This window comes from Odocoileus virginianus, chromosome 3 (genome assembly GCF_023699985.2).
Source record: "Odocoileus virginianus isolate 20LAN1187 ecotype Illinois chromosome 3, Ovbor_1.2, whole genome shotgun sequence".
NCBI lineage: Eukaryota > Metazoa > Chordata > Mammalia > Artiodactyla > Cervidae > Odocoileus > Odocoileus virginianus.
Genome location: NC_069676.1, coordinates 1092020 through 1111167, shown reverse-complemented (window position 1 = coordinate 1111167; position 19148 = coordinate 1092020). Strand labels below are relative to the sequence as shown.

Below are 19148 nucleotides of genomic sequence, written 5' to 3'. Positions count from 1 at the left end.
AGTGCTAAGAACTGAAGCCCGCCCAGCTGCTTCCCTCCGCTTCACTTGAGAGTTCCTTTTAAACTCCGCAAGGGAACAGCCCCGGCGCGCCTCTAGTGTGCGCGGCCCCGCCCCTCGGGCGGCCCGCTCGTCCTTCTCTAATTGGCCGCAGTGTCTGCTTATCAGCTGTGACGGCAGGCTTGCCCGCCGGAGCCCCGCCCTCTTCCGAGAGCCCCGAAAACAATTTTAAGATGGCGGCGGCGGCGGCGCGGAAAACAATGGGGCCGGGCCGGCGGGGACAGGCCGAGGCCTGAGGTGGGCAGCGAGCGCCTGCCCGGGTTGGGCCGAGCGGGGCCAGAGGAAGACCCCCGCCGCGCGCGAGCCCGTTCCGCAGCTCGCGGGACCATGGCGTGGCCGTGAGGCAGCCGGGCAGCCGGCAGGGAGCGGAGCGTGCAGTGCCCGCCGGCCCGAGAGGCCCGCCTCGGGCCTGGCCCGTGCAGCCCGCGGCCCATGGTGCTGCCCACCTGCCCCATGGCGGAGTTCGCGCTGCCGCGGCACAGCGCGGTCATGGAGCGCCTCCGCCGGCGCATCGAGCTGTGCCGGCGCCACCACAGCACCTGTGAGGCCCGCTATGAGGCCGTGTCGCCCGAGCGCCTGGAGCTCGAGCGCCAGCACACCTTCGCCCTTCACCAGCGCTGCATCCAGGCCAAGGCCAAGCGCGCCGGCAAGCACCGGCAGCCGCCCGCCCCGGCCCCAGCTCCGGCGCCGGCGCCAGCGGCGGCCCCCCGCCTCGATGCTGCCGACGGCCCTGAGCATGGCCTCCCAGTCGCGGTGAGTAGGACTCCGGGAGAAGCCCCTTCTCGGGAGATGCTGCCCCTGAAGCCGCCCAGGGCCCTTTGAGACTGCCTCAGTGCCCGCAGCTGCTTGGGTCTCGCTCCGGGGAGGCTAACATGGCTGGGACTGAGCGGTTGTCATCTGCGGGAAATGGCACTGTGGCGTTGCTTTGGGAAAACAGGATCCTGAGGACCGACCTGAAGGCCCCGGCAGGGAAGGCTGGTGAACGGGCGGTCAAAGAGTTTTCTTCCAGACTTGATTTCGAAATTCTGAGAACTCTGTTTTGGAACAGATTGGCATTAAAGTTGCCTGTGATAATGGCCTCATTTATTCTGCAGCTGTTCTTTGAGTCCTTGCTTTTTGCAGGGTCAGGGCTTAAATATGGAAATAAGACGGACTTCAGCTGACCAAATGAAACTGTTCTGAATGGAAAGTCAAGAATCGTTGGAAATCTTCGTAGAGGCATAGTGCTGCTCATTGAGATGTACAAAAGTATTCTTTGTTTAGGCAACTCTGAAATTTTGTGAAGTTGTGATTACAGCAGTATTGTTGGCAGTCCCAGTTTTAATTAGAAGCCTTTTTAAAACCTCTGATGATATTAGAGTTTGTTGGTAAATTATTACACCCTTTTGGGCTCTCAGTAGTGTTAGGGAAGTTTGTTGGTTAGAGGTTTTCCTTCCTGAAACTACTTACAAGGTTCGTTGCTATTTTCTTGGTAACTTAAAGTTTAGAACAAATGCTACCTATTTAATTTCTGTGTATTTTTATAATTCACGCCTTTATTAGGTCTCACCGGGCTTTTGCAGTACTCTTCACTAATTAGTATGCAGGTATTTAGTCTCTAACCCTTTAAATGCTGTGACCCTCACAGGCCCTATGCTCAGTTTGTATTATTTTTCTTATTCTCTCCCACACCAGCCTGGACTGCTGGACATCTCATTGCTTATTGTTATCAATTCTTATATAGTCAGGACTTCTCGTCCTCACTTTTCTTCCCTGTAAATTGAAGATGTGTTTGACCTCCTCTGGGATTCTTGTAAGATTCAAAAGAAATGAGTGTCGAGGTGAAAATACTTCATAAATGGAAAAACTGCCGGTAAGACCCTCCCCCATCACCTCTCAGAATCCTGACGTCCTTCAGGTACAGTTCATCTTCCTCTTTAAAAACCAGTTTTCACCCTGCCCCACAGCAGTTAGAATCTGCTTTGTCAAAACATTAAGGAAATGCATTGCCTGTGCTATTTTAAATATTTTAAGCACATCCTTGCATGCTACTTTAGATGTGTCTTGAAAACTAGACTGTAAGCCCTAGGAGACAGGGGGAGATGCAGCTCAAAGGAAAGACTTAAAGTTTTGGGTGGTCGTTCCATTTAAGTAAACAGTGAAAGCCCATAAAAAAAAAAAATCTCAGTTTTACACACTAATAGCTGCCTTGAACGCCTGCTAGAATATAAATTAGTAGTGATTCAGTTTGTTTAAGGAGAGTGACAATTTAGATCCTCTATGATATTTTTAGCCCTAAACTCCTAGAGAAGTTGGACATGCTGTTTGAAGAGAAATTAGTTCTGAATGTGTCAGAACTTGAGCTTGGCCTGTTTAGTCATTCCTTTGGGTGTTCAGGTTTGTCGTGTTATGTTGATGTCTTATCGCATTAAACCTTGACCCGTGGATTTCATGAGTTAAACTTTAGAATGGAATTGCTCTACTGCTTCCCTACTAGGAAGAGGGACCCTTTTAACTTCAGTCTCCACGTGATTCTAGGTGAGCTCTTTGGCTTTGGAGTAAAGTTTTAGGAATGGAAGATGAGTGTCTAGTAGAACCCATTTTAGTGGCTCCTTCAGTTCAGAGAGGGGGAGAGTTCTTGCCTTTCGGCCTTGAGAGAAAGCACAGCTTTGCCCAGAGAGATGGAGGGGAGAAAGTGATTATTTTTGACAATTCTGTATATGTATTTGATCTAATTAATATTCCTTAGTGAAAGTCGTTTCTGGCTCTTTGCGATCCCATGGACTGTACAGTCCATGGCATTTTCCAGGCTAAAATACTGGAGTGGGTAACCTTTCCTTTCTCCAAGGGATCTTCCCAACCCAGGGATCGAACCCAGGTCTCCCACATTGCAGGTGAATTCTTTACCAGCTGAGCCGCCAGGGAAGCCCAATACTCGTTACATAAGGAATATTATTCTTATTTTTTCCCGAAGTTCTGTAGGGCATCCGTTTCCTAGCAAAGTTACCATCAGCAAACCATTTGTACGCGTGAAAATGGATCAAACCAAATTTACTAGTAGAGTCCAGTTTCTGCTTATTTTTCCCCCTTCTTAGGATATTCCACTACAGCTAAATCTTGACCAATATCTATCTACGGTAGATACTGTTACAGATGAATCAGAAACTGTGCTTCAGACTTTTTTCTACTCTAGTTGTCAAGGAATAACCTTATTAGGTTTTCTTTGTACTGTGTGTGCTCATTGAAAACCAAATAGTAGTGACAGGATTGACTTCTTTTTAATAGGGATGCCAAATAATAGAGAATTACCACTCACTTTATACAAACATTAATTCTGTCATGAAAATAGCCTTCTACAATAGCTTGAACATTTTCTTTTGGTAAAATGTTATAAAGGTTTATTCCTGGCCCCCTTATATAGCATTGCCATACTTTTGCTGCTTACTTCTTAAGTTGTTGTAATACTCCACCAAGAAATTTGACAGTTTCATTTCAACCGTTCATGGAAGTTGCCTTTCCTGCTTAGTTTAGGAAATTATATTGTTTGTTAGGAAAGAATTACCAATACATTGTTAATTGTTTAGGAAATAATATTTCTCTTTGTTGCTCTCTTTTTAACTTTTATCTATGCATAACTGCACAAATAGTACAAAGAACATCGGCTTACCTTTACTTAGATTCTACCCGTTGTCACCATCATTCCTTATTTGCTTTATCATGTCACACATACTCTTTCTCTCCTCTCTACCTTTCTCTCTCCCTAAAAGTTCTGTTCTCTGAACCATCCGTGAGGGCACAGTGCACCTGACTGTCTACCCCAAAACACCTCAGTGTGTACCTTCTAAGAGTTAAAGATGTGCAAAATTTCAATAATTATTTTGTAGACTGAGTCTATGTAAGAATTATATAAGTAATAAGTTATTTTCAGAGAGTAGATATTTCTGAACATGAAACAGACATTGTGGGATAATTTTAGAGAAAAGATGAGTAATGTGGCTTTAGGGTTGCATTTCTTCCTATAACATTCATGACCTTGTCCTAGCATCTTCTTTCTGTTTTTATCAGTATCCCCTTTTCCACTGGGTCCCTGCCTTTAACTTGAAACATGAACAGATATCCTCCTTTCTTTTGTCTTTTCTCACCCTCAAAATAGTGTTCTAGCTCCTTCCTTCTCTTTGCCCTTCCCACTGCACTTCCCATTTACTCATTTCCCCATTGTAATCTGCCTTCTACCTCTTCTACTTTTCCGAAGCTGCCCCCTTAAAGGACACCAAAGATGGACTTGCCAAATTCAGTGGCTTCTTAGTCATCATTCTTTTTGACTTCCTCCTTCCTAAGACTCTTCTGTTAGCTTCTACCCTCTTCTGATTTTCTTTCCAGCTTTCTGACTTTTCCTCAGTCTCCTTCCTGCTTTCCTTTATTAATTCATGCAAAAAATACTTGAGTGCCCACTGTAGGTCAGAACATTTTTTTGGTTGCTAGGGATACAGCAGTGAACAAGACAGATTGAAACTCTGCTCTCATGGAGAGAGATCAATAATTTTTAAAACTAGTTTTAAGTTATAATAAATGCTAAGAAAAAGTATAAAGTGATATGATACTGAGCGATTTATAGTAGCAGTTTTAGATATGATAGTAGCAGCTCTGTCTTAATTTGGGTTGAATGACAGGAGATTATGAGTCAGCTGAAAGTTTCAGAAAAGAACATTCCAGTTAGAACTACCACCAGAAAGTTTCTGAGGCAAGAACCTTCTGAGCTTGCATGAAGAACAGAAAGGAGGGACAGTATGGGCAGAGCAGCAGGCAGTCAGCTGGTATGAGAGCTAGGTAAGCAAGGGTCAGATCAAGTGCAGTGGGACGCAATAGCAGGATTTGAAGGAAAAACATCACATGATCTAACATTTTTTAAAGGCCATTCTGATGCTACACGGAGGGTGTCTGGGATTGGTCTGGGCATGAGTTGATGCAGTTCAGGCTTTTGCAGTGGTCTAGGCTGGAACTGCTTGTGGTAGTGCAGATGGAGAGGAGGAGGTAAATTCTGGATAGCTTCTGAAGGCAGAGGTGACAGAGGATGGTGATGGACTAAATGGATTGGATCGGAGGCAAATGGAAGGAGTTGAAGGGATTCCAAGTTTTTTGGCTTGAGAAACGTTCTTTGGACACTTTTTAAATATTCATGTTCCCTAGTTTTTTTCACTCAATTTTCTTTTCCAGGGTTAATGTCATTGATTCTTTCATGCATCTATCACCTATTCTTCACATCTCTACCCAGGGTCAAATGCAGCTGTGTACTGCACATTTCCACTTTGATTCCCACATTATCCAAAAGGGACTCTCCGCTTTTCGTGCCAGTCTTATATTTCTTCAGAGTATTTTCCCTTGTCCAGTCAACCAGAGTGGGAGCTTGGGAATTATCCACCCCTTTCTTCATTTCCATCTTTTTGTTTTGGCTGTGTCCTTCAGCATGTGAGGTCTTAGTTCCGCAGCCAGTGATCAAACCCGTGGGGAGCACAGAGTGTTAGCCACTGTACCATCAGGGTAGTCCCTATTTCCATCTCTTAGTTGGTCATTTGTTCACCCAACATTGAACTCCTGCTGGGAACCAGGAATTGTGGTGCCAGACTTATGTCGTGTAGTCATCGCGAAGCCCTGCTGAAGACTGTAAAACCTATGGGAATACTAGGAAAGGGATGCCCCTTGGGTGATATTTGGAAAGTGTTACAGACTTTTAAAGTGCGTCTTAATATTTTGCCAGATGTTTTCCCAAAGGGTGTTACATGAAACACTAATTTCATGGGTTCTAGAGTTGCACAGATTTGGGTGATACTGGAATAAACAAATTTAAACAGTTTCCTTTATTTAGGAGATTTCCAAACATTTAATAGCTTAATATGCATGTGGGCTTTCGCTCTTATCAAGGGACATCTAATAGGATTTTGATCCCTTTGGAAAACTAAGCAAAAGCTCAAAACTGTGACAATGAATAATTCTTTGAATTTAAGACTTTAAGTGCCAGAGGCTGGAAGATAAAACTGGAAAGGTGGGAGTCATATCACAAAAAGCTTTACGTTTGATACTAGGTGTTTGGACTAAATGATTTTGAAACATTGTGAACCTCCCTGACAGATTTTTGTTGACATTTTAAGCTTATCAGAATTATAATGCATTTGTCATGTTGATCAGTGATATACTAAATTACCATAACTCAATTTAAATGAAATATATGAACTAAGAAAATTTATGTAACACATTAAGCACTATGTATGTTTAATGTGAATCAGCTGTTTTAAAAAGAGAAAAGGGCAAAAATGCTATTTATAGTGGTAGAGGATATAACTTCCAGAGAATCATAAATGTTAATATTTAAAAATAAAATGATTACATCACTTTTTTAAAATGTCTAGTGGAATCTGAAAACCTTAGTGATGTGCTTTTGTCAGCCACCTAAAGAATGCTTTTCTACAACAGAAGTTTTATTTTTTAGCTAATTGACTTTTCTTGGCTGCACTGGGTCCTTGCTGCGCGTGGGGCTCTGGTTGCGGTGACTCCTTGCTGTGGGCACAGGCTCAGGTGCGCAGGCTCAGTAGTCGTGCTGCACGGGCCCAGTTGCGCTCAGACATGCAGAATCTTCCCCGACAAGGGATCAGACCTGTGTCCCCTGCATTGGCAGCTGGATTGCTAACCCCTGGACCACCAAGGACGTCCCAGAAATTTTTTCTTTTGAAACTTGCATTTCTTTTTTCTTTTCTTTTTCTTTATTGACGTATAGTTGATTTACAGTGTTGTGCTAGTTTCAGACACATAGCAGAGTGATTCAGCCATACGCACATATATATCTATTTTTTTCTCAGATTCTTTTTTCCTTATAGGTTATTAAAACTATGCAGTGAATTCCCTTTCCGCTCTTATTAAAGTCAATTTATAGGGAATTCCCTGGTGGTCTAGTGATTGGGACTCTGCTATTTCACTTCAGAGGACCCAGGTTCGATCCCTGGTAGAGGAAAAAATCCCACAAACCCCATGGTGTGGCCAAAAAAAAAAAGTTGATTGATACAAAATAATATATGTAGGGAGGGTTGATCAGGATGAGGAATACATGTAAAATCCATGGCTGATTCATGTCAATGTATGACAAAAACCAGTACAATATTGTAAAGTAATTAGCCTCCAACTAATAAAAATAAATGGAAAAAAAAAAGAATATATGTAGTATTAATAAGATTCTATGTGTTATATATATTTAATGTTTTAATAAGTTATTATAGTAAATTAGTATATAACAACACGCATTATAAATTTTTATAAATAACTTATGCAAAAAAGTACAGGTTTATTATACTTACCTGGCAGAGGAGAAAACGGTGACCACCAAGCTGGTTTTCCCAGGTTAATCCTTTGCACTCCGTATGTGCTGACTCCTGAAATTTCCTCAAATGTGGGAAGTTCGACTGCATAATTTGTGGTAGCAGGGGACTGTGTTCACGTTTTCCCCTGAAGAAAAAAAAGTACAGGGTTATTAGACTTGCCTCTCAGTGAGATGGAGGAGGCTTTTCCACCTAAATTTGTTCACATAACTGTGGGTAAATATTAACTTATTGACAAAATGACAGTTTTTAATTCTATTCCTATTTTTTGTCTTTACAAATTTAAGTTCCAGAAATCCTTGTTTGCCTAAGTATAAAAGAAAGGAAGAAATTTAATTTTAGTAACATTCAAGTTTTTGAAATTTGAGTTGTATCCCCGAAATCATGTAGTGATATGTATCATCAAAAATTAATTTGTTAATTAGATGACAACTTGGTTAGGTACACTGTCAATTTTAATGAAAGCAGAAAATTAGAGACCATCTGACTTATAAAAGGATAATCTCATCATCAGTCATTCACTTTCTCACTTACCAAGAAATGTAACAGAGGCTTTACCAAATCTTATCAATTGATTGTTGATTATACCTGTTATTCTTTCATTTAGAAGGACCTTGTATAACCTAATATACTCAAAATTGATTGGGAAAATAAAAATATTGTTCACTTGAATACATCTTTGCCAGTAGTTTTTGATAAATACTTTTATCCACTTCAGATATGTTTTCATCAAAACCTTAGAACTGTGACTGTAACTTGTTTACTGTATGCAAAATGTCTACCACGTAACCCAGTTGGCAAAATCAGTCTTCATTGTCAGGTTAATCAGCTTTTTGTCAGAAAAAGTTTGACTTCATTTTTCAAATACACGTAATACTATACATCCCATGAATACCATCTCACTTCTGAATTCTAAGGGAGAGAGTTGAACAGTGTGGAGCCTCGTCATGAGTTTTGTTGTCTTATCAAATACTGTGCATTGCCTGCATGTATCTTACTCATATTAAGCATTCTTTTGAAGAGCTGTATGTTATTGGTGAGTTGAGGATGGAAGAATGATGTTTTTATGATGAAAAATATCAGCACTCTGGCTGCCCACTCTGCCCAGTCTAATTCAGAGCATCCCAACTCACAGGCTAAACTTGGGCAAGTTAAGTATTCAAGGCCCTTAAGTTAGTGAAGAACTATCGTGCCTAGCAGAGCAGTGTAAGACACTGTGGTATACAGTGACCTTGGGAGCATCATCAGTGTTGCTGGCCTGGTGGAGCAGCCTGTCATTGAGGTATTACAGCAGTTGGCACCATGGAAGTGAAGCCCATATGCTGCACTCCAAGATCCCTAAAATGCTTTGAATGCAGTTCTTTTTAAACGGCCTAATTCCGCATCTGCTTCCCGCCAGCACCAGCGCCTCTGCAGGGCCAGGACCCACGGCAGCCCTGCGTCCCCGCCGCTCACAAGGTTGCTCACAGCCCCCTGCCTCCTGTGCTTCCTTAAGTTGTTGGGAATTGTCTTAACCAGGGCGCTGCAAACAAAAGGGCGAGCAGCTGTTTCTGAATCAGCAAAGGTCACTCAGCGTCATGCATTGGAATGAGCCCTTAAAGAACCCAACGGTTTGTACCTGCATTTTGTATTTTTAGGGGTAACTTAAATCTCAGTGTCTCCTCTGTTTCTGCTGTGAGTGTGTAGGGAGGCTGGGCGGAGGGCTCATGGAATCTGTATGTTGCCTCCCAGGTTGCATCTAGTTCATTTCAAAATGTAAAGTTTTATTAAAGTATCTAGGAAACAAACAAACCAAAAAAAATGGCCTAATTTCTCTAGATGTCTTCTCATGTATGCCCTTCCTTAGTCGTATAATGCCTGACACCCGCTCACCATTCGGGACTCTGCTCATGTGTCATCTCCTCTAGGACCTCTTCTCTAAGTCCTTTCTCTAGCCAGGCTGGGTACTTAACCCTGCCAGAACAACCACACTGTACTTTAATTAGTGTGTTTGCTGCTCTCCATTAGACTATGAGCAACCTGAGAGCAAGACCAGTAATGTAGCACAAACCTTGTACATATTTGGCAGTCAGCAAGCATTTGTTGAATAAATGTTAATGATATTGTGGAAGGAGCTGTGAATTGGGAGTCAGAAGCTGTATGTTTTTAGGCTGGAGTCATTTCAGAGGTGGACTAAACAGAGGTGACAGTAGACCCTGACCATTGTGGCCTTGTTCACAATAGCTGAGAGGTGGAAGCAATCTTAAATTTCCATCAGCAGATGAATGGATGAAGAAAATGTGATGTATACACACAGTGGACTATTATTCAGCCTTAGGGAAATCTTGTCTCATGTTGAAACGGATGAATCTTAAGGACATTGTGCTAAATGAAATAAACCAATTTCTGGAAGACAAACACTGCATGATTCCATTTATCTTAGATATCTAAAATAGTTGAACTTTTAGAAAGTATAAAATGGTAGTTGCCAGGGGCTGGCGGGAAGGGGAGGATTATTTAATGGGTGTACAGTTTCAGTTTTGTAAGATGGAGAGCACTAGAGATTTGTTGCGTAGCAGTGTGCATACAGTTAACACCGCTACTGTACTGTACACATAGAAAAGCTCAAGATGGAAACTTCTATGATGGTTTTTGACCACCTTTTTTTTAAGTATAGTTGAATTGCAGTATTGCGTTACTTGTTGCTGTATAGCAAAGTGACTCAGTTTTACATACACACACTTTTTCATATTTTTTTCCATTATGGTTTATCACAGGATATAGGTAGCTACCTGTGCTATATACTAGGACCCTGTTTATCCATTCTATATATTACCAGTTTGCATCTGCTAATCCCAAACTCCCAGTGCAGCCCTCTCCCATTCCTTACTGCCTTGGGAACCACCAGTCTGTTCTCTGTGCCCCTGATTCTATTTTCATTTCATAGATAGGTTCATTTGTGACCACAGTATTTAAAAAGTTAACTACGAGACAAAAACTATAATTTTCCAAGTCATATGCTTGGAAAATTTTTAACAATTATAAGGGTTTTATTTATTTATTTATTGGCCACACCATGTGGCATGTGGGATCTTAGCCCTGTGACCAGGGATGAACCTGAGCCTCCTGCTTTGGGAGTGTGGAGTCCTGACCACTGGACAGGCAGGTGGACTGGATGCCGCATGCTCCAGCTAAGAGCCTTCCTGCCACAATTGAGACGTGGTGCACCTGAGAGAAAGAGTAAGGCTTGTCAATGATAATAGAAAGACCAGAGTCACTGTAAAGTGTTAATAAATATTAATAAAGAAAGATATGATAGATGCTATGATTTTTTGCCTAAATATAATACAAGGAAGAACCTTATATGTATGTATCTCTATTCCTATATAGTATCTTTATTACCATATATGAATAAAGTCTGTTAATCTAAGCAGAAATAAAGGTTGATGCTGCTAATGAGCACAATGCATGCAGGCAAGATAAAGCTGTTCATGGGCCAGGAGTCAAAAAACCTGCATGCAGTGAAAATTTTGGCTTAAAGTAATCTTATGATTTTAGGCATGGCACTTACAGCGAATGCTGTAAAGAACAATACTGCATAGGAACCTAGAATGTTAGGTCCATGAATCAAGGTAAAATTGGACATGGTCAAGCAGAAGACGGCAAGAATGAACATCAACATTTTAGGAATCAGTGAACTAAAATGGACGAGAACAGACAAATTTAATTCAGATGGCCAGTATATCTACTACTGTGGGCAAGAATCCCTTAGAAGAAATGGGAGTAGCCCTCATAGTCAACAGAAGAGTCCAAAATGCAATAGTTGGGTGCAAACTCAAAAACAGCAAACTAATCTCAGTTTGTTTGCAAGGCAAGCCATTCAACATCACAGTTATCCATGCCCCAACCACTAATGCCAAAGAAGCTGAAGTTGAAAGGGTTCTGTGAAGACCTATAAGACCTTATAGAACTATAAGACCTATAGACCTTATAGAACACCCCCAAAAGACATCCTTTTCATCATAGGAGATTAGAATGCAAAAGTAAGAACTCAAGAGATACCTGAAGTAACAGGCAAGTTTGGCCTTGGAGTACAAAATGAAGCAGGGCAAAGGCTCACAGAGTTTTGCCAAAAGAATGCACTGGTCATAGCAAACACCTCTTCCAACAACACAAGAGACGACTCTACACATGGACATCACCCAGTGGTCAATACTGAAATCAGATTGGTTATATTCTTTGCAGCCAGAGATGGAGAAGCTCTATATAGTCAGCAAAAACAAGACTTGAAGCTGACTGAAGCTCAGATCATGAACTTCTTACTGCCAAATTCAGACTTAAATTGAAGAAAGTAGGGAAAGCCTGTAGGCCATACAGGTATGACCTAAGTGAAATCCCTTATGATTATTTAGTGGAAGTGACAAATAGATTCAAGAGATTAGATCTGATAGAGTGCCTGAAGAACTATGGATGGAGGTAAGGAACATTGTACAGGAGGCAGTGACTGAAACCATCCCAAAGAAAAGTGCAAGAAGGCAAAATAGTTGTCTGAGAAGGCCTTACAAATAGCTGAGAAAAGAGAGAGAGAAGGGAAAAGTTATACACAATTGAATGTGGAGTTCCAGAGAACAGAAAGGCGAGATAAGAAAGCCTATGTGAACAGTGCAAAGAAATAGAGGAAAACAATAGAATGAGAAAGACTAGAGATCACTTCAAGAAAATTGGAGATACCAAAGGAACATACCATGCAAGGATGGGCACAATAAAGGACAGAAATGGCAAGGACCTGACAGAAGCAGAAGAGATTTTAAAAAGGTGGCAAGAATACACAGAAGAACTATACAAAAAAGATCTTAAGGAGCTGGATAACCATGATGGTGTGGTCACGCAACTAGAGCTGGACATCCTGGAGTGTGAAGTCAAATAGGCCTTAGGTAGCATTACTATACAAATAAAGTTAGCGGAGGTGATGGAATTCCAGGTGAGCTATTTCAGTTCCTAAAAGATGATGCTGTTAAAGTGCTACACTCAACATGTCAGCAAATTGGAAAACTCAGCAGTGGCCACAGGACTAGAAAAGGTCAGTTTTCATTCCAATCCCAAAGAAGGGCAATGCCAAAGAATGTTCAAGCTACCATACAATTGTGCTCATTTCACATGCCAGCAAGGTAATGCTCCAAATCCTTCAAGCTAGGCTTCAGCAGTACATGAACTGAGAACTTCAAGATAGTACAAGCTGGATTTAGAAAAGGCAGAGGAACCAGAGATCAAATTGCCAACATCTGTTGGATCATAGAAAAAGCAAAGGAATTCCAGAAAAACATATACTTCTGCTTCATTGACTTTGCTAAAGCATTTAACTGTGTGGGTCATAACAAACTGTGGAAAATTCTTTAAGAGATGGGAATACCAGACCACCTTACCTATCTCCTGAGAAACCTGTATGTGGATCAAGAAGCAGTAATTAGAACTGGACAAAGAACAACAGGCTGGTTCAAAATTGAGAGAGGAGTTCATCAAGTATGTATATTGTCACCCTGCTTATTTAACTTCTGTGCAGAGTATATCGTGCAGAATCTGGGCTGAATGAATCACAAGCTGGAATCAAGATTGCCAGCAGAAATATCAGCAGCCTCAGATATGCAGATGATATCAATATAATGGCAGAAAGTAAAGAGTGAAAGAGCCTCTTGATGAAGTGAAAGAGGAGAGTGAAAAGGCTGGCTTAAAACTTAGCATTCAGCAATATTGTCAAAATGGCTATACTACCCAAAGCAATCTATAGATTCAATGCAATCCCTATCAAACTACCAACGGTATTTTTCACAGAACTAGAACAAATAATTTCACAATTTGTATGGAAATACAAAAAACCTCAAATAGCCAAAGTAATCCTGAGAAAGAAGAATGGAACCGGAGGAATCAGTCTGCCTGACTTCAGACTATACTACAAAGCCACAGTCATCAAGACAGTATGGTACTGGCACAAAGACAGAAATATAGATCAATGGAACAGAATAGAAAGCCCAGAGATAAATCCACGAACCTATGGTCACCTTATCTTCGACAAAGGAGGCAAGGATATACAATGGAAAAAAGACAACCTCTTTAACAAGTGGTGCTGGGAAAACTGGTCAACCACCTGTAAAAGAATGAAACTAGAACACTTTCTAACACCATACACAAAAATAAACTCAAAATGGATTAAAGATCTAAATGTAAGACCAGAAACTATCAAACTCCTAGAGGAGAACATAGGCAAAACACTCTCCGACATAAATCACAGCAGGATCCTCTATGACCCACATCCCAGAATTTTAGAAACAAAAGCAAAAATATACAAATGGGACCTAATGAAACTTAAAAGCTTTTGCACAACAAAGGAAACTATAAGCAAGGTGAAAAGACAGCCCTCAGATTGGGAGAAGATAATAGCAAACGAAGCAACAGACAAAGGATTAATCTCAAAAATATACAAGCAACTCCTCCAGCTCAACTCCAGAAAAATAAATGACCCAATCAAAAAATGGGCCAAAGAACTAAACAGACATGTCTCCAAAGAAGACATACAGATGGCTAACAAACACATGAAAAGATGCTTAACATCACTCATTATCAGAGAAATGCAAATCAAAACCACAATGAGGTACCATTATACGCCAGTCAGGATGGCTGCTATCCAAAAGTCTACAAGCAATAAATGCTGGAGAGGGTGTGGAGAAAAGGGAACCCTCTTACACTGTTGGTGGGAATGCAAATTAGTACAGCCACTATGGAAAACAGTGTGGAGATTTCTTAAAAAGCTGGAAATAGAACTGCCATATGACCCAGCAATCCTACTTCTGGGCATACACACCGAGGAAACCAGATCTGAGACACGTGCACCCCAATGTTCATCGCAGCACTGTTTATAATAGCCAGGACATGGAAGCAACCTAGATGTCCATCAGCAGACGAATGGATGAGGAAGCTGTGGTACATATACACCATGGAATATTACTCAGCCATTAAAAAGAATTCATTTGAATCAGTTCTAATGAGATGGATGAAACTGGAGCCTATTATACAGAGCGAAGTAAGCCAGAAAGATAAAGACCATTACAGTATACTAACACATATATATGGAATTTAGAAAGATGGTAACGATAACCCTATATGCAAAACAAAAAGAGACTCAGATGTATAGAACAGACTTGTGGACTCTGGGAGAAGACGAGGGTGGGATGTTTCAAGAGAACAGCATTGAAACATGTATATTATCTAGGGTGAAACAGATCACCAGCCCAGGTTGGGTTCATGAGACAAGTGCTCGGGCCTGGTGCACTGGGAAGACCCAGAGGGATCGGGTGGAGAGGGAGGTGGGAGGGGGGACCAGGATGGGGAATACATGTAAATCCATGGCTAATTCATTTCAATGTATGACAAAAACTACTGCAATGATGTAAAGTAATTAGCCTCCAACTAATAAAAATAAATGGAAAAAAAAAAAAAACTTCGCATTCAGAAAACTAAAATCATGGCATCTGGTCCCATCACTGCATGGTAAATAGATGGGGAAAAGTGGAAGCAGTAACAGATTTTCTTTTCTTGCATTCCAAAATCATTGCGGACACTGACTGCAGCCATGAAATTAAAAACAAACAAACAAACAAAAAACAACACTTGTTCCATGGAAGGAAAGCTATGACAAACTGCTGCAACTGCTGCTGCTGAGTCACTTCAGTCGTGTCCGAGTCTGTGTGACCCCATAGACAGCAGCCCACCAGGCTCCCCCGTCCCTGGGATTCTCCAGGCAAGAACACTGGAGTGGGTTGCCATTTCCTTCTCCAGTGCATGAAAGGGAAAAGTGAAAGTGAAGTCGCTCAGTCGTGTCCGACACCTAGTGACCCCATGGACTGCAGCCTACCAGGCTTCTCCGTCCATGGGATTTTCCAGGCAAGGGTACTGGAGTGGGTTGCCATTGCCTTCTCTGATGACAAACTAGACATTAAAAAGCAGAGACATCACTTTGCCAACAGAAGTCAGTATAGTCAAAGCTATGAGTTTTTCAGTACGTCTTTTGTGTATGTGAGAGTTGGACCATAAGAATTGTAAGCACCAAAGCATTGATAATTGTGGTACTGGAGAAGACTCTTGAGAGTCTCTTGCACAGCAAGGAGATCAAACCAGTCAATCCTAAAGGAAATCAATCCTCAGTATTCATTGGACAGACTGATGCTGAAGCTTCAATACTTTGGCCACCTGATACAAAGAGCCGACTTACTGAAAAAGGCCCTGATGCTGGGAAAGAGGAGAAGGGAGAGACAGAGAGATGAGATGATTGGATGGTGTCACTGACTCAATGGACATGAGTTTGAGCAAACTCCAAGAGTCAGTGAAGGACAGGGGAACGTTGTGTGCTGCAGCCCATGGAGTGGCAAAGAGTCAGAGATGACTTAGCAAGTGAACAACATTAAATTGTGTGATTTTAGGCATGGCGCTTACTCTCTGCTCCAACTTTTTTACCTTTCAAAGATATTAAGGAAATACTCTAAGAGACCAAAAATTGTAAACTGAGTAGAAAATTTTACCACCAAAGGAGGGAAACTAGTCTAGCACAGTCTAGGCTCCGAGGCATGGATGTGCAGTGGTTCAGGGGAGGAAAAATTGGATGATCTTTTTAAAACCTGAAGACCACAAAGCATCTCCTCCCTCATTGGGAAAGCAGAACCTCTGAGTGTTGCTGACTGGCTAATGATACCAGGACCTTTCCACTACGGAAGCCGTAGGCTGGCTGGAGACGGTCAGCTGTGTGAGGGGCCGCTGTCTCGGGACTCCGCCCTCAGCCGCCTCTGCTGCCTATACGTAAGGTGCCTGCTTCGGGATCATGGTGTCCAGTCAGGTCTGCTCTGATAGAGGTGACCTAGCTGGTCATGTCAGAGAAGGCAATGGCACCCCACTCTAGTATTCTTGGCTGGAAAATCCCATGGATGGAGGAGCCTGGTAGGCTGCAGTCCATGGGGTTGCTGAGAGTCGGACACGACTGAGCGACTTCACTTTCACTTTTCCCTTTCATGCACTGGAGAAGGAAATGGCAACCTACTCCAGTGTCTTGCCTGGAGAATCCCAGGGACGGGGGAGCCTGGTGGCCTGCCGTCTATGGGGTCGCATAGAGTTGAACATGACAGACGCGACTTAGCAGCAGCAGCAGCTGGTCATGTCGAGAATTTTGAAAGAACCAGACTCTCTTAAATTTATTGTCATTTTGTCCTCCTAGGAATCTCATAGGATAGATATTATATCCAGTTTTACATGTCAGGAAACTTAAGACTCATAGATTAACTTGCCAAGGTTGCCAACTCAGTGGTAGGACCAGAAATTCAGACCAAACTCCAGTAGCAAAACTCTGTCCTTCTACTCTGTCATTTGGCTTCTGCAGAGGAGATCCTGCATGAGAAAGTTTCATAAAAATTAGATGTTTTTTTAGAAACAAATTGGTTAATATATTATTTAGTGTAGATTAGAAACAAATTGGTTAATATGTTATTTAGTGTAGAACAATGATCTTTCAAAGATACTCTGTGGCAGAGGGTCAGTGTATCAGAATTACAGTGGTCCCCACTTAACTGCACCTTTGCTTTCTACTGTTTGAGATACCTGAGGTCAACTATTGTCTGAAAATATTAAATGGAAAATTCTGGAAATAAATCATGAGTTTTCCATCATGTGCCATTCTCAGCAGTGTGGGAAGTCTTGTGCTGCCTCACTGTGTCTGCCTGGGGATGTGAGTCACCCCCTTTGCCTCACGTATCTGTGATGTGTGTGCGACACACCCCATAGTCACTTAGCCATCCGGGTTATCAGATTGCTTGTCCTGGTGTTTAAGTGCATGTGTTCATCTAACTCTCATTTCACTTAATAATGGTCCCCAAACAGAAGAGTAGCGATGCAGAAAATTTAGAGATGCCAAAGAGAAGGTGTGAAGTGCTTCCTTTAAGTGAAAAGGATACAGAGTTCAGTACCATCCCTGGGTTCAAGCGTCCACTGGGAGTGGAACCCCCATGGATAAGGAGGGGACTGCAGTACCTGGGGCATTTTTACCTGCCATTCTTTTTTGTCTGCAGATAACCCTCCCTCTTCCACCCCTCCCTTGACTTTCATCCCTTCTCACTGCTGAAATGAGTCACTCTTACTGATGGGAATGTGTCCTGTCCCTTAGTTGTGTGGGGATCGCTTAGATGTCTTCTCAGGTTTTCACTCTTTGGGACACATTATACACCTGCATCCTTGCCATAGCTTCATAACAGGCAGAGGAGACATCCCATTCCTTAATTTGGAGCTTGGACTTAGGAATTGCTTTGGCCAATGAGATGTTATGAAACAGTAATTTTTTTTTAATTCAGAAGACAAAAACTGAGAAATTATAAAATGTGAAATACATGTATGAATTATACATATGAAGTATGAGTAATATTTCCAAAAAGTAAAGGGAAAAAAAAGAAAAAGCTAAAAATAGCAAAGAAAATTTGAGGATGAGTGTAGGAGATTGAACATGAGAAAAACAGAAATTGCTGGAAGAAAGCAATGATTTAATTTGAGAATTTAAGGGTTTGAGTTGCCAGATCAAAGGGCCACATTGTGCTCAGCACTGGGAAGGAAAATAGACCCATGGCAGTCATGAAACTTCTCAACATTGAGTTTAGAGGAGAGAACAGACTTCCGGCATGGGGAGGGTACTAGGTCACATATCAAGAATCAAGAGTATCTTTGGACTTCTTGGCAGCAACATAGGAATCAAAAAGGCAATAAATAGTACAGTGCTGACATTCTGAAGTAAAACAATTACCAACCGAGAATTATATAGCTAGCCAGAGTATACAGCAAGAATGAGTATAGAATAGTCATTTTCAGAAATCAGAGATTTAAAAAAATTTAACTGTCACATACCTTTTCTTAAGTTACTGTAAGAAATACTGCATCAAAATTGAAAGAATAAATCAGGGAAGAGTAAAACATGAGACACATGATAAGAGATCCAGCAGAGAAAAATGGCAGGGTTTCACGTGGAGGAGGAAGGAAAGTGGTCCCAGCATGACAGCTCTGCATCAGGTGTGACAGGCAGCTGAGCCACGCTGCTGCAGTGCGAGCCAGCACTCAGATCCCCAGGTCTGCACCGAGCTTGGAGCGCCAGGAAAATGTGGCCCAGGTCCTCATCAGTTCTGGGCTCATCCTGATCATGTCTTTTCACGCTTTGCCAGGGACACTCATGGACGTTTTCAGCTTTTCCCTGAGAGCAGGAGGTCGGCCACACTGGACCGCTCTCCCAGGCCAGACTTCTGCTGCATGCCCAGTGCCTGGCCCACGTGCTGCTTGTGTGGCCAGGCTCCCGGCTGTGGGAAGCCCTGTGTTCCCCAGGACTGACTTGTGACCTTGCCTGCCTCTTCCTCAGAGGGGGCCTTGTCAACTTCCATGGAAGCGGAAGTCAGACCACGGCCTGAGACTGCCCTGCTCGCCCCCTCCCGGAGCCTCTGTCCGGGGAGATGAGTGCTACCCTCTCCTCACGTGGCTGGTGTTCGCTGGCCCTCATTTTCAAGACCAGGTGCTGTGTGGTTTGGGGATAGATTACTTGAGGGTGGTAGAACTATTATTAAAAGCAATTAACACAAAATCAGGATATTAATTATTTGTGGCAAGTGTTGAAGAGAAGAGAAATGGGCTTCTAAGGAGAACTTCTCCGACTTAATGTGCATGTGAATCCCTTGGAGATCCTGTTAAAACACAGATTCTAAG

General features: G+C 42.2%; 1 protein-coding gene and 1 non-coding gene across 4 annotated transcripts in view; both read left to right on the top strand.

Moving 5' to 3' along the window:
- The first annotated feature begins 208 nt into the window (after positions 1-208).
- MAML1 (mastermind like transcriptional coactivator 1) overlaps positions 209-19148 on the top strand; it is a 64429-nt gene continuing 45489 nt past the window's right edge. For 2 of the 3 annotated variants that reach the window (XR_011485361.1, XM_020903813.2), the window contains exon 1: positions 209-810. Coding sequence is in view for 2 of the 3 variants with exons in the window: in XM_020903813.2 (XP_020759472.1) it covers positions 490-810 (321 nt within the window). In the remaining variant the exon portion in view is untranslated. Of the gene's footprint in view, positions 811-7234; positions 9011-19148 lie in introns of those variants that run through there. The other variant, XM_070460648.1, reaches the window with a different exon arrangement.
- Positions 7372-7530, top strand: LOC139034578 (U1 spliceosomal RNA). Its single transcript, XR_011487114.1, has one exon. It is a non-coding gene; the product is annotated as a U1 spliceosomal RNA (small nuclear RNA).